This window comes from Apteryx mantelli, chromosome 2 (genome assembly GCF_036417845.1).
Source record: "Apteryx mantelli isolate bAptMan1 chromosome 2, bAptMan1.hap1, whole genome shotgun sequence".
Taxonomy (NCBI): Eukaryota; Metazoa; Chordata; class Aves; order Apterygiformes; family Apterygidae; genus Apteryx; species Apteryx mantelli.
The window spans coordinates 22,695,958-22,711,787 of NC_089979.1; the positions used below are offsets into that span (position 1 = coordinate 22,695,958).

The following is a 15,830-nucleotide window of genomic DNA, read 5'->3' on the forward strand; positions in this document are numbered from 1 at the left end:
ACTGTGCAATACCTTTAAAAATGGGATGACAAAAGGTCGCAGTGGGAAGTTAGTAGCTTCTTGCAGTTTGGAATGAAATTCTTCAATTGTCAAAGTAGAATTCTGTTGAGAAAAAAAATTCTTTCTTGGTGACCAAATAATGAAAACACTTAGCAAGAGAAACAGTAACCAAAGCACTCCTAAATTGCTTAATAAATCGTTCCTGATATTGATAACAGGATTTTAAAAAAAGCATGCTGCACATTAAATTATTACCTTATTAAGATACTCAAAGGAAACCACTAGCATCTCAGACATTTGGGCTTGATGCTTAGAGTACTGTTTTGAGCTCTCAGGTGCTAAGCACGGAAATGCTTTAAAATTTCAAACAGCCATTAAAGCTGCTTTTCTCAACAATTTTTGAATTTTTTATTGGAGCCTCTTGTATTTTTGTTCCCAGTGCAGAAGTGGAAATTAACATACATAAAAATTCACACTCTTTTTAAAGGCATAGCTTGAGGAGAAAAAAATGCATTTTACCTTCTATACTTAACAAGAGAATTGTTTATTAAGTTTTACTCACTGCATCTGTGCAATCCTATAGAAGTCAGTAGGTTGTGTAGGAAAGTCATTATTGTGTGGCTGAGGGCATAATCATGAAGACAACAGGCTGCATGGGTTTAACCAAAGGAATAATGTGATATGTACATGTCCCAAAAGAAAAAACCCTATTTTGCTTCTCAGAGTTCAGATGAAGCTTTGCAAGGTAGAAAGCAACTGTAATTGACAATGGGCTAGCACTTTTCATCTGAAAATCGAGGGCAGGTAAATACATCTCCCAAAGCCATTCTTTACTAATGCACCCTTCTAGAAGAACCATGTGACAAGCAAAGTCACCTTAAAAGGGTATTGTGGATATGGAAGCAAATGCAGAGCAGGACTTGCTGAAGTACTACTGCCCACATTACACTTCATTTTAACACAGACCCAAGTGAAGGGGCACTCATCACTTTCATTTAGTATTTTGTGAAGATGTAAGTGGAGGACACCTGAGCCCCAGTATTCAACAGTGCTGGCAGTCTTAGCTCCATATGAAGGCAATGGTGACTGCAGCTGCTCAGAACAGATGTAAATTAGACCACCACAACAGCATTTTTTCCTGCTACATCTAATTACTCTTGAAGGAGATACACGGGAGACAACAATGTCTGCCAGAGAGAGAACTTGACTGGGAATAAAAAGAGTCCTGGGCCAGATTTGCTACAGTTTGCCTGAAAAACAGCAGCACAGCTTGACAGATGTAGATAAGAAAAATCAGAAATTATCATTCATACATACAATTACATAATCTTATCAATAACGTGACCTGCATAGCAGCATTACCCCATCAGGTCCCTCACAGCTGGATTCAATGAATACTGAGAAAAGGTTTTCAGCTGTGGTTACACTCCAAGCACATATTCAGCTCATCCTTTCAAGCAGTATTCTGCCATTGAATATATAGGGCACTTTCCTTTCCCCAAGTCAAATAAACTAGGAAAGCCAAAACATTTTTTACTATAGTACATATTTCAAGCTGTGTCTACATTAGGGGGCTGCCAGTACCGAATGGAAACCCTGTCACACCATTATGGCATAATACTATACTGGCAAAGAAGTCTAGTCTATATCTGGTTAAGAATAGCTGCCGCTTACTGACAGCTAGTCAAGTTGCTTCTGTTAGCTTGGTGGCAAGAGCCAGTACTCAATTCTCACATGTTCAGTATCCTCCAAGTATGATACATGCAGTGGATGCGACCCACTCTTTTATATAATAAACACGTCAAATGTAAAAGAGGGAAAGGGAGAGAAAAAGATCACAGTTATATTTATATCATTGTTTTTTGCTTACCACAAGTCCTAGCACAAGGGTACGCACTCTCTCCCCAATCTCTGGTGAAATGTCATTGCCAAACTGCTGTAAGGTTGTAAGAAATCTCTTCAGTTTGCTGAGTTGCCTAGCTCCACAAGCTGGCGGTAACTGCTGGTTAGCCAGAGAAGAGGAAGAGGAAGAGGATGGCCCATTGCTAAAGCCATTAGGAGGAGATGGAGCTCCATTTAACGCTGTTGGTGAATGGCTAGAGCCATTGGTTACTGAAAGAAAAAGAGAGAAAGGAGGATAAAAGAGAGAAAGAGGGGAAAAGAGGCAGAGAGAGAGAGAGAAAAGACAGAGGGGAAAATCCATCAGCTTATGTTTTCTGTGCTTGACCTCAAAATTAATTAAGTTGCACGATCAACGATAATTAGCCTCTTGACAGAGTGACACTGCAGTTCATATCTACTTCACAGTAGCTGGAACTAAACAGCGTATGGATTGGAACTAACAGTAGCTGCGAGTCACACAGACCCCCAAAGTGCTTCTGGACCTGAAAAACATCATTTGAACACCAGCCTTTGTCACAGGATTAAAAAGAGAGAGAGCGCACAAGCGTGAGCACATATCTGACTGAAAATAAAAAAAATGCTTTTGGGGGTGGAAAAAATGTACAGACATATTTCACGAAGCCTCAGTTTATCTCTGAATATTTTTACTGGTGTTTTGTACACACAACTGACAGCTGTGTTTATAAAACAGGACTTTCACGTTTTAGCCTTACACCACCCAATGAGAAGGCTATTTTTTTCTGATACAGATTTCCTAGCTGCTAACATATGGAACACACTAAGTAGTTTGTGCAGGTACAAACTGTGCCACGTTTGCTGTGAACTGAAGCCTTTTTAGCCTTGCAGCCAAGGCATCAGGCCTTAGGAGACGGAGAAGACTTCAGGAGAAGACTTCTCAGAGACTTCCTGGGAGACCGTGAGCAAACCATTCAGCTTTGGATGTGTCAATACAGTATCTCTAAAACAGACAGGAAACTGTTTCTCTCCTGTTGTAAGGTTATTGTGGGAATAACTGTATCTAAAGTACTAAGTATTCAAAACTTATGACAATGAGATTCATGCAGACATACTGAGGCTAATAACAAACAGTTTTTGGCAGCCATTTTAGTTCACTCTAGAAAGGAAGAGAGAATCAAGCTGAGGACATCTTATCCCACACAGGTTACCTGAAACAGGATCAGTCAGACATACTCCGCTGAAGTCACTTGCGTCTGACTAGTTCAAATGGTAGAGAATGGCAAGAAAAAGGATCGCTCCCTACAAATAAGAATGAACTGGTGCAATCCCAGGTATGGGCACGTAGCACACGGCTGTACCGAGCACTCAGTCCTGCTCAGCTGGCTGTTATCCTGGAGAACTTTGTTGATATCTGTTCAAAAGTGTCACTCAGATTCCAGCCTTCAATGAGATCCCAGGTTTTTGTATTATCACTCACTTATACAACTCCCTCATCTCCTCCAAAACAGAGAGAGACCTGAATGTATTCCCACAACCATAAAAAAAAGGGACTGCCCTACTATCAGAAAGACAGAGCAATAGGCTCTATCTAAATAGCTCTATCAATAGGCCTTTAGCAATAGGCTAAAGTCCCTTTCTGTTTAAAAACATATCCATAGTCAGCTAGTACCATAAAGAACTCCCTGTGTTCCTTAATGACTGGCCTCTTTGAAGCCAAACATCCCTTTCCCTTTGTAACTTTCTCCAAAAGTCATCTTTATTTTTAGATAGTAACTCCTATTACTAGATTTAAATGACTATCACAAACCTTTTAAAAGAGTTTTTGCCCAAGTGACTGAAGTTCCGTTCTGTGGGTGCTACAGAAAATGGCTGTCTGAATCCTATCTATTTTGTGGTTGGTTTCTATCCTCGTTTTTGGTTCCTTACTCTAGTTGTGTGGGCTGGGGAAACAAGAGATGGAGAAAGCAGAAAGAGAAAAAAGCTGGCCTGAAGAAGTTCAGCCCCATGTACAGCTCCAAGCTATGCTCTCTGAGCACTGTAGTAGAGTGATATATCTGAGTAAACAAACATATCATCATTGCAGGGAACTTGTACAGCCAAAAATGATCATACCATGAACCTAGTAAATGAGGATTAGGAAGAATAGGAATATGCCATGCTCTAGCATGACACAATACAACAACTCAGCCACTGTTGCTGGACTGTCCTAGGCAGAGGGTTTACGAATTATAATCAAGAAAGCATAGCATAGCAGAGTTCATTATCTAGGATAAATATGAGGAGGAGAAAGGAAGGCAAAACTTCGCCCACAACAAAAGAAATTAAGAAGTACTTCCCAAATGTAGCTTTTCTAAACAGAATTATTTTTTTTTTTTCAAAAGCCCACCCCCTACTAAGGGCTTTACCTCTTTCTTTATAATGTCTGAATTTGCCAACTGGCAAAGACATCTATGCTATTTTAAAAAATATATCTATGTTATTAACAAAACATAATTTAGCATTTAAAATATCAAAAAACTAACATGTTTTATAGTTTAATAGTCTAAAACAAAGAAAACAAGTACACTCTTGACCAGAAAATAAGGACGCTCCTTCTTAGCCTACAGGCATTCTTTTCAGTAGTAATAATAAATGAGACAGACACTCACACAGAAGTGACTGCTTACTATACAAGAAGGTACTGCTACGGGCAAACTCCAAAATCTGACAGGTTAAAAGACATTTAAAATTAGTAAAAGACTTCATATAAACAGCCTCCAAAACACAGCTATGGTTCACATACCTTCCAAAGTGCAGAACCCAATCAAATAAACAAACATCTGGAAATCTTAAATGTACACTGAGGATTACAAGAGTGATTAAAGAAAATCTTTGTCCTATTCCTTTTATTATTGCCAAAAGGCATCTTGAATTGTGCAAGATGCCTCACTCTGAAAAGCATAATCTATAAGACCCTTATCCTACAAAAACCTAGAAACTCTTTAACGTTAGACCAGAACAGTTCCTAGGATGATTCAGGTGCTGAAATTAAGAAAAACAGACAAATATTTGCAGAATCAGGGTCACTAGCTTAAATTTGAGCTTATGCAAAGAATTGGCACAAACTCCCCTCACCACACTTCTGTGTAAATCCTCAGGACACAGTTCCCTGGGATAAGTGGTACAAAGGCCTCCAGCTGGCCTTCTGCATAGAGGTGAAGTTTAAATAAGGTGTTTATCAGACAGCAAAGGGCTAAAAAGACATAGGCAAGACAAACAGAAGATGCTGCGGTCATGCTGTTTAGGCATATGTATTCTACTGTTCTAAAAACATTTTATCTAAGATGTGAAATGTAAACACATTCTCATGTTTATACTATTGCAAGGCAGCATAAAAGAGACCAAAAAATTTGCTGTTAAATCTTGGTAAGAGAGATGCGGATTGTTTCATGACTGTGGAAAGACTAGTCCAGACAACTTGCCAAATTCGAATCTCAGTTACACAGATACGAACGCAGAGCAATTCCATCAAGACCACTAGTTTCTTGTGTGTTTACATCAGTAAAGTGAGACAGAGGTCCAGACCTGAGTGATTTAGAGAAGCGGTCACGGACTAGAAATCTCAAGATAAAACAATAAAAGGCCCATATTTTGGGGGTTGTATCAAAATTAATTAGAAATTATATAGCACAAATCAGAATTCTTTATTCAATCATTAGTGATCCCACTAATAGGTATTTTCTCTATGAATAATCCCCAGTTTAAAAATATAAACAAATGCAAAGCCCCCAAACAGTTACTATGAAAGTTTCTATACAAAAGGAGACAGGATCATTTAAACAGAGTGACAGAATGGCATAAGGGATGAGAAGAAAGTTTTCTGTACTTCTGAGAGAAGGCCTGATCTGAGCATTAGTACATGGGAGATTAGTGATCACTGTTCTCTGACACTGCAGCCAAGCCATCAAGGAAATTACCACAACTCTAAAATAAATGTCTTAACAGACGAAGATGCATTAATCTGCTGTGCTCTTAGTTTTGCTTAATTACTTTATTGCAGCATAATCAAATGCTGCTCCAGCCATGCCATACTGGTTTCCCTGCAAATACTTTTGTTTCTTACATGCAGAACGAATCAAAAAATACAGAACAAAAGGAAGAAAATAAGTCTAATTACACGTTGTGGGCGTGAATGAACTGGTTCGTGGAGCTCCTTGGGTAGTGGGAGGAGGTGGCATGGTCGGAGGCGTCAGCCTGGATTGTGTCTTCACATCCACAGGTGAGTCTGGCATTGTGGAATGCTTCTCAGTGCGATCTGTAACACACCACAGGAACACACTGTTTTATTTCCCCACATACATCCGTTCCGAAAAAAAGTTAAAAAGCTAACGCAGGAAGTGAGCCATTTCGGCATCTGCTGCAAAAGATTACACCTGATTATCTACACCAGGGTGTTCTTTCAAAATTACATCATCTAAACCTTACTTAAGAAGGTGCAACACAGATGGTAAGACCTCATTTGTAGCAGTGCTGCATTATCTTTTGTTTTTATTTCTAGCGTGTGCAGATGCTACCTCCAAGCACTCCTGGAGCTGCAATAATGCCACCTCACTTCAAGGCTCTAACATTAGCCAGAAGGAAAAAAGAAACGAAGAGACAGGAAGGTAATAAATCCCCTTACGACAACTCTTGCAGAACTAAAACGTGAAGCTCTTTAGTACAGGTGAGATATTGGCTGAAGCCAGCTCTTTTCACGTCTCTTCTTTGTAACACCTGCTGCCCTCTCTACCATTTGTCTTTGCAACTGTGAGGAGATACCTAGGTTAAATACTGTATTTCTCCTGGGTTGCTTCACCACCCTATCCTTCGATATTTTTACATTCACGAGAAGAATAAACACAATATGCCAAAATGGTAAGTCAATTGTCACACATACGTACCAATTACTTTTTTCAAACACAGCACTGTCAAATATCTATGTTTATACCTTTACATATAAAGAACAACTTTAATTTTCAAAACCTACAAAATAAATAGAAACATACCAAAAAAAACCCAAAAATGAAAAACAAGAAGAAAACCTAACAGCTCTCTTGCAACTGAAGATGTAAAGATGCAAGATATTTGATACAGAAGCTATAGAAGTATCTTCTTTTCCAAACATTTTTTTTAAACTTCTATGTTAAAACTGAAGCAAAAACAGAAACAAAAAAAAAACCAACACACCTTATGTTTCATTTATCAAAAATGGGAAAAACATGACATCATTTACCAGCTGAAAGCAAAATTAAGACTTCCTTAGTCATGCTAAGAGTTTAGTGAGCCATCTTGAGTAAAGATGTAATTCAATTTGGCTTTTAATGGGCATCAGTTAAATTCTTCCATCTTTTTTCTGGGGGAAGGGGAGGGGTTATTTGTTTTACACACTGTCCTATACAAGTCTTCACAAGCTCTATTAACCCATTTTGCAAAGCAATGAACTGTCAGAACTAGTGAGTCAGTATATAAATCTGTGTTTTTTAATTCAAGACAACGGCAAAGCCAATAATGTCCTATAAATCCTGCAACTCAACTGTTAGATGTGTATTCCTTGTTCTTACTAACAAGATACAAAGTTTACCAAAACAAATCTAAAATTTGACTTGAGAGACAGAGAAATTACAAGCAATGCACACATTTTATAAAGAAAGGGTTTGTTTTAAAGCTCCTCAGAACACTTAATTATCAGAATACTTAATAATCAGAATATGGGGGGAGGAGGAGAGAGGCAAAAAATAAGAGTGTATAGCATATCCCAATCTTTAACTGCTTGAAACTGAGGAATTACTATGCAGATGTAGTCAGTAAGCTTCTGCAGTTAAAAAAGCCTTTATAGAACAGCAGAAGGTGGCTCATTTTTCAAGGTAAGGGAGTCTTTTCATATAGAATTTAGAGACAGGTTTGGGGAAGATAAGCAGTGGAACCCCGCAAGAACTGTATGAGGGGAATACAGTTACAGTAGTATGGGATTTGCAGTGTTGATCGAAAGTTAAAAAATATCAGCAGGATAGGGAACAGTATCCAAATGACTGACTTAAATATTAAGGCTTCTACAGACAGGTGAAGTTTGATTTGCAAATCAAGCAACGGTAAACTATTACATGCTGGAAAACAAAAGCAAGTTTTGAAAAGTATTCCATAAAAACTCCTTTTCACATCACTATACTAAAACATTTAAATCTATATCCACAACAAGCCATTCATTTAATATAAAGAACTACGAAAACTGGCCTTGAAATGTTAATTGCTTCCTTAATAGCTGAATTCATCTTGCACTCACCTCAACCAACCTCAGCAACAAGGGAATAAATAGCTTTCAGCTCATGTTGCAACAGAGGGAAAGAGGCACAGCAGTGAGCCCAAGCCCTCCTAAATAAAGGCAAATATTTCTGCCATGCCAAGAAAGGAGAGAGAAAGGGAGGCTTGCCAGAGCTGGTGGGGAGATAACAGTGGGAACTGCTGGTCCATCTGGTTTTCATTCTGCTAACACTCACATTGAACTGTTAAGGAAGGCAGTCCAGGTACACAGATTTGAAGCATGTGGGAGCACAGACACAGGCAGAGAGGAGATGGAGGTGGGTGGAAGAAAGAGTGCGAGAAATCGAACTCCGCTAACAGCCTGCTGCTCACACTGAGCAGGCACAGTCTGTATCCTCCAATTCAGCTGTTGATAACTAAAAGCGATCCTGATCCTGTGACCAACCACAGCTCGCTCTCCTCTGCTGCTCCCCTACTTCGCTTCATTTCAAAGTTCAGGTTTGATCAGGAATGAACTCAGATTGGAGGCAAAACTTTTCAAGAAAGCTGCCTATATTTTGTTACTTAAATTGAACACTATGGTGGCAAATAATGCGTTGGTGTTGCCCTCCAATTTCAGATTTTCATTCTACTGCAACCTGCTTTTTATTTGCTAGAACAGTGCCTGCAAGCTGATTTGCAGATCACTAAATTTATCCATACAGACCTCTGTACTTTTCATATAAATCTACTGACTTTAGGCTTGATTTACTTAATTACCTTTCATGCACCTCTTTAAAAAAAACTCTACAGACTGCTACAGACTGCTTCCTTTTGATTAGCCTCTCTGCCTCTCAAAGCCATGAAAACCACTACCCTACTGTATGTTCTTAGGCAGACAAATTTATCTCTAGCTGTCCAGAAGCTCTCTAGCACTGCTTACCATAAGGAGATATAAAGCTCCTTTCAAGCACACCTCAAAACACTCTGGCCAGGGTACAAAATTATCCTTTCGGAGTCGAGGCTTTCCTTGGAAGAAAGGGGGCTTTTGAAGAAGTACAACGTACAACGCAAAGCTCTCCCATGTGCTTTGGAGGACACACTACAAGCACTAAGACAGAGCCCAGGAGAACGGCCATCTCTGTTGCAGGCTTTCGCTTCCTACCCTTTAATAGCAACTCCTGCAGGAGCCATCTTTCTGTTCCTGCTACTATTGCCCTGCTCCTTCCCTCCCCCATAGATTCCCGAACTCCCAAGGAAGCTACTGGGCTTGGAGCACGTGCATACAGCAGCTGTTCACCCACCTCTGTCCAGCCACCTGCAAACTTACAGACCCTCTAAAACTCTATTTTTAAGAGAAAGATGTCTCAAAGGATGGAGTGAGGCTAGTGGGGATTGAGGACAAAGCAGAGCCATGGCTGATAAAGTGCTACCAGTTCTTGTGATCTTAAGTCACGAAGCTTGTAATGTCTGATACTTATCTTAAAACTCCAGCTTCTACAAATGATTATTTTTTAATTAAAAAGAAAAAGAAACAGATGAGAGCTAAAAGCAAAATGGTATTTAAATTGTATTCATGGGCCAAGTTTCCCTAAACCATGTTATTCCATGAGGGGTCTAATGCATAGACATTTTTCACACAAACTCTCTGTGGATATTTAACTACCTGTGCATTCAGAGGTGATGAGGGGTTTGGAGGGGAAGAAAGAATTCTGTTTAAAAATTGTTTAATTTCTTGAATTCTAACCATTTTTATGCTTTTGCATCAAAACAAACTCTCCATTTGCAAAGCTGGTTCTGATACACTTCTACTGGAATCTGACATTTTAAACAATAATCCTGAATTATTAGAGACAGACAAAAAGTTTTATACAGACCATATCACACACCATCGCACACTTCAGAGTGCAGGCTATGTATATAGAGAGAGTAATTTTTTCTTCTACAGAATCCTTCTAAACAGTGACAGAGCTGGGATGGTTAGCCCAATTCTGATCAAATGGGGCTGAAACCCAGAGGTCCTCCAAACTAAAGGAAAAAGGAGACATCTGCAATTCATTCTTCAATGTTCACTGCAATCAATCCAGGATGGAGATAGACGGTGAAATACTGGGTTAGTCCTAATCCATATACACAACCCTCTGGTGCAGTGAGAGACTTAGAATAAATTCAGAAAATATGTTTCAAGTATGCAGAGATCTATTGCATTTGCTTTGGGTTATATCAAAAAAAATTGAAATATACATTCTTGAATCTGCTTTACAGCAAAGATTGAAGATTTTAACCACAGAAAGTATTTTGCTCCATATTAAATTAAAGAATGTTGTAAAACCAACTTTAAATTATGATATTTCTTCTGTGGATTTCTTGGTTCATGGAACTATACTGTTCTTGTCATACACTCAGTTTTTATGGTAGGAGTAATTTTTCTCACTATATGTAGCTGTTAGGTGAACACTGATATTTACCGCATGCATAGCCAACTTCTGAAGACAAATATGGAAAAGACTGAAAGTAAAATGTGCAAGAGCAAGGAAGGGGCAAAAAGAGATGTGCGTGTATTCAAACCGATTTACTTTACGTCCTGTATCCTAAATGATTTACTCCATTTTTAAAACAAGGCGGTCTTTCATATGTGGCAACATTTCAGCTCATGTGGCATGCTTCCAAGTCTAACGCATCAAGGAAAGCTGATGTATGGAACAAAATATGGAATATATAAATACTTTACTGATACCATTTCAATAGCCAATTCAATGTCAAGCATTTCTAGGAGTGGTGTGTTTTCAATTTCCTTTTTTAAATGAAAAAAAGCATGGTATAATATGCTCTGGCATTTATTTTACTTTTAGTTAGTGCAAACAGTTCCAGATGTATATTCAGGCATGAAAGATTCTTAAAGACCCTCTATGTTGACTGTACAGTACTTACTACTTTTGTGCCAACCCATTAAAAATAAAAATAAAAACTCCAAAATTAAAAGATCCCATTGTCTCGTTTCCTTTAAACTCACAGAAACTAATGTACAAACTCTACATATGACACACAGGATTAGAACCTGCCCCCAGCTCCCAAGTTATATAAACAGAGCCTAAATCTGTGGGACTTAATACTGACTGTGATTACCAAGATGGCATTGGTCTAAAACAGTATTTTGATTATTTTGAGAATGATAGCATGGAATTTGCAAGCAGCTAACTATGGATTTTGAGTCACAGCAGTGATGAACTGGAAGACAGAAACCCACAAGTCCACTGAAGAGGAAAAATTACATAGCTCTTTCATCCATAATGTTATCATGCTACGGTCAGTAAATAAACTGCCCTCCTTTAAATTTTCATTTGAAGTTAGTAACCGAGACACCCAGCAACCAGCTAGCCCACAGTTGCAATGCGATGTCTGTGGTGACCCAAAACTCCTATCAGACCTGTCACTACGCAGAGCATGGCAATTAAATGAGGATGGGAGAAGAATGTCTCAGATCAGGCTTACAGGGAACTGTGTTACAAGGTATGAGCCTCAGTTGAAAAGGATTTGCTTGAGAATGTGTGGTATTAGCCTAATACAGACTGCATAGCCAACTCACCCCAGACACTATACTCCTATGAAAAACTGGAAGTCCTACGATGCAGCCATAAAATACAACACTTGGACAACACCGCTGCAGACTCTCTCCCAGTAAAGCATGCTTCAAATTTGTTTGAGATTGGTTCAGCCTTCATTCCATTCATTTCTTTTGACTTTTCTTTAATAAATAAAGAACTTAAATACCATGGGTGTTTTTGTGCTACAAACAACTGACCACAAACAGGCATAATATAGACCTAACTTTTTAACAGCTTCAGATGCATTCATATTAACAGCCTAGAAACAAAACATCACCCCGTTTCCAGTTCTCTGGTGGAGAATTTCTACTCCCAACACAATTCTTGGAACAGCAATATCAAGAAGTAGCTCACACATTCACACTCAGTCTCTTGCCACAAAACATGACCCATGCAAGTTTTATCCCTGAGGAAGGAGTATGTATGTGAGGCAAGTGATAGAAGTCAGCAGCTAAGTTTGCAAGATGACATAACATTTTGCTACATCTTTAGCACTATGGATATGAAGCTCATACACCAAAGATGACCCTTTTGCAAGAGCAATGTAACAGCTTTGCTACAATCTTATCCTGGTTCTTCTCTGCTCAGATAGTTGAACATTTCATATCACCAGCTATTCTTGAAAATAGATGAGAGCACATTCAGTTTATCCATTTCTTCTCATTTTGCATGCAGAAGCTAGCAGAAATTCTGCATCTTGGGAGTTCACTAAAGTTATCTCGGGCTATGTTATCAGAGACTTTCTTCAGATGTGCTAAAAAAAGCAATGAGAATAATGCAATCTCTGCTCTGCCTCTGAAAAGCTCAAAAGGATTTTTGTGATACTGTCTCCCAGCTCTACTATGAAGAATTTGTGGATTATGTAAAAGAGGTGAATGATGGACTATGCTTTGGGTCATATCTTTGATTCATAACAGAATCTTGACTGGCCATACTGTCATGACAACCAACAGACAAAGCAAAAACGTTATTTTTAGTTTCATTTCTAGAATAAGAACATGTTTTGAATAGTTATGAATTTAAATCCTTAAAGGGTGCTGACTGTCAAAAAAAAAAGTGTGTGCCATGCTCGTGCCTTAGCAATAGATAGTTACACATATTACAAAGTAAGTAATGCATAGTCCAGTCTCGGAGTAGAGACAAAAATGTTATGGCTTGGCTTTGCTTGAACATATTATTTTCTCTTGAAAGAAATAAACTTGTCTTACCATATAATTTCATACAAAAAAGGAAAATGAATCAGAAAAAGGATTTGTTTTCCCTCTCAATTAACAAGCTGACATGTTTTGACAGTTTCAAAACTTTCATAATTTCACTTTTAGGTATTTAATAATTAAAAACTTAATCCTGTCAGAATTGTACTTTTTTTGATGACTCTTTTCCCCTTCTTCCTCCCTGGCCTTGCAAATTTTACCATGTAATACTGCTTTAAAATGCAAAGTAAGATAGGGAAGAAGGAGAATGTATTCATTCTAAATCTAGATCAGCTACCTCCATAACAGCTTATAAAATATTTCAGCAGGAACAGACAAGCAAAATAAGGGCCAAATTGTGGCAGCTGCTCTACATTTCAATAAGCCCACAAAAAATAAAGCCTACAAATTCCCTTGTCATAGCTGAATAAATACCAGTTGGCCTGTACTGAAGGTGAAGACAATGAAGATTTATTCTAAATACCCCACCATGCATCATAAAAATGCCTATAAATATATGCATGTATAACTAATGCAATTAATAAGCAAATATTCCCACAATCATTATTTAATTACTGTTTTCCAAAACATTGTTTCCTGGATCTTCTCTACTTGTCATTGTTGTCAAGTTCCCAAAGTAAGAACTATATGTGTTTTAAGTGATTTTCTTTTATATAACAGGAACTATCACTACTATTTCAAAAAACAGATCAGCAAACATTTGAGGTTCAGATCAGATGAAAGAGAGGTGCACACTGTCCCCAGCATGCAAAACTGAAGGTCTGAATAAAATCAGAGCAAGAGTTGGTCAAATCTGCTCCCTGGTCTCTCCCATAAGGTAGGGAGCTGACAATTCCTCCACAGAATCACAGACTAGGTGGGGTTGGAAGGGGCCTCTGGAGTTGGCCTGCTCCAAGCCCCCTGCTCAAACAGGGTCACCTACAGCAGCTTGTGCAGGACCCTGTCCAGATGGCTTTTGAATATCTCCATGGATGGAGACCCCACAACCTCTCTGGTCAATCTGTCCAGTGTTCAGTCACCCCCTACATTAGCAAATACGGCCTTCCCTTCTCATATGCTTATAAAGGAAACCACTGGGGAGTTTTGAGATGTGGCTTCACAAAGTCTCCCCTACCAGTAATTCATTTCCTTTTTGCATTAACATTGGTGGAAGTTCTACCCTTGTCAGGATTGCACGTTATTTGATAAACTGCAAATAAATTTAGAGTGATATTTAAGAAAGTTAAATGTCATCAGCATCAAATTAGTATTGTTTGTACACTCTTACATACTCAGCCATACATAGTACACATGACATTCCCATCAGCAGCAGGAAAAGGAATAAAACATTTTCTATCCCAACACCAATTATAGTTTCCAGACTAGCTCTCCAAAAGGCATGTTTATAAACATGTTTTTAATCCAAAGTTTATAAGGTCCTAAATTAACAGTAAATAGTTTGTTATACACAGCTAAAAGTCTGAAGCAAAAAAATATGAACCCCCTATTTTTTAATTCACTCATGCAATATTAAAACTGGAGTGTAATACATAGCTGCACTCATTTTAGAAAAGTCCTAAGAGAGTACCGATACCAGTATTCTATTAGATTTAAATAGAACTGAAGTCTTTCATACAATTTCGGAGTAGATAAAATAATCTAAAATAAGTTATTTAGATTCAGGACAACATTAGGTGTTAAATTATTCTGCCAGTGAAAAGTTATTATGGCTGCACATTTAAAAGCCATCATTTATATTTATAAAGCATGTCAGAAGTCCTTTAAGCTCATAAAAAATCATATACGGGGGGTAGGAGGTGACACTTTTACATGGTTAGACATCTGAAAAGATGATATAGGGACTACTGAGAAGGTAATGGGTATACATCTCAGTCTGTTTATTTAAACAGAAGAATTTGCTGATGCACTTTATCAAAGCAGCTTATGAATGCAGAAGTCATGATCCTGTAAAGCCTGATGTCGGCTACTCCAGGAAAGACAACTCCACACCTTCTGGACCAAGCTCTCAAATTCCCATTCTATCAGACTGTGCAATTTTTGCCACCTAAGAACCTAATTTTTCGCTATGATATTTCAAAGAATTAAAAGTTTGTCCCATTATGCCAAATGTGTAGGCCTGGAGAGCAAAACCTTATCCATAAGACAGAGAGGACAGGCAGCCAAAGTACAAACTTCCTCTCAACAGCAAATGACATTCCTATTCCAAGAAGGCTGCCTAATTTCTGCCATTTAACAAAGAAAAGATAGCTAAATTAGGAGACTAGACTCCCTATAAAATCAGTGAAAAGAAGGAAGAGTTAGAGCCTCTAATTTATTAATTCCTAAGGCTGCTCCATCAGATGGTATAAATATTCCCGTACAGCTATAGATCCTTTGTCTCTTGAAAAACAGAAGTGTTCAGACCGCTCGAAGAGTGTGGCACAAGCTGGTGTACACGCAAATCGCTGATCCTCATCCAGATGCATTCAGTCTCTAGACATACTAATTTCTTGCTCTATATTCAGCCAGCCAGACAGGTATTAATCCACCAGTGAAAAATACATGCTGAAACATATTTTCTCCTGGAAACCCTCAGGTACTGCCATTGTTACTCTCTTACTATCGCTACCAGTGACATGAAGCTATAGTCTTTTTTCCTATGCCAGTATTACACACTGACAATCTCTAAGTAGTGCAATTTATTACCCTAATCAGTACTTCGACTTTTGTGGAAATACACACTTTGGAAGACTATCATTTCACATCATCAAATGATGCCATTAAAGACATCTTGTGTTTACATGACTGACTGTCTAGACAGAGTGCGAGAAAATACTCATTATTAGTTACAAGTCAATTCCTCCTAGATGCTGCATGTCACACCAAGTGTGTTTTATTTTGGGCACTGGATCACACC

At 38.4% G+C, this 15,830-nt stretch overlaps 1 protein-coding gene across 4 annotated transcripts in view; it reads right to left on the bottom strand.

The window, feature by feature from the left end:
- RUNX1T1 (RUNX1 partner transcriptional co-repressor 1) overlaps window positions 1-15,830 on the bottom strand; it is a 116,552-nt gene that overhangs the window by 47,457 nt on the left and 53,265 nt on the right. For all 4 annotated transcript variants that reach the window (XM_013956902.2, XM_013956903.2, XM_013956901.2 and 1 more), the window contains 3 exons: window positions 6,017-6,154; window positions 1,871-2,112; window positions 13-102 (listed from right to left, as the gene is read on the bottom strand). In XM_013956902.2, coding sequence (XP_013812356.1) covers window positions 13-102; window positions 1,871-2,112; window positions 6,017-6,154 — 470 coding nt within the window. The remainder of the gene's footprint in view (window positions 1-12; window positions 103-1,870; window positions 2,113-6,016; window positions 6,155-15,830) is intronic.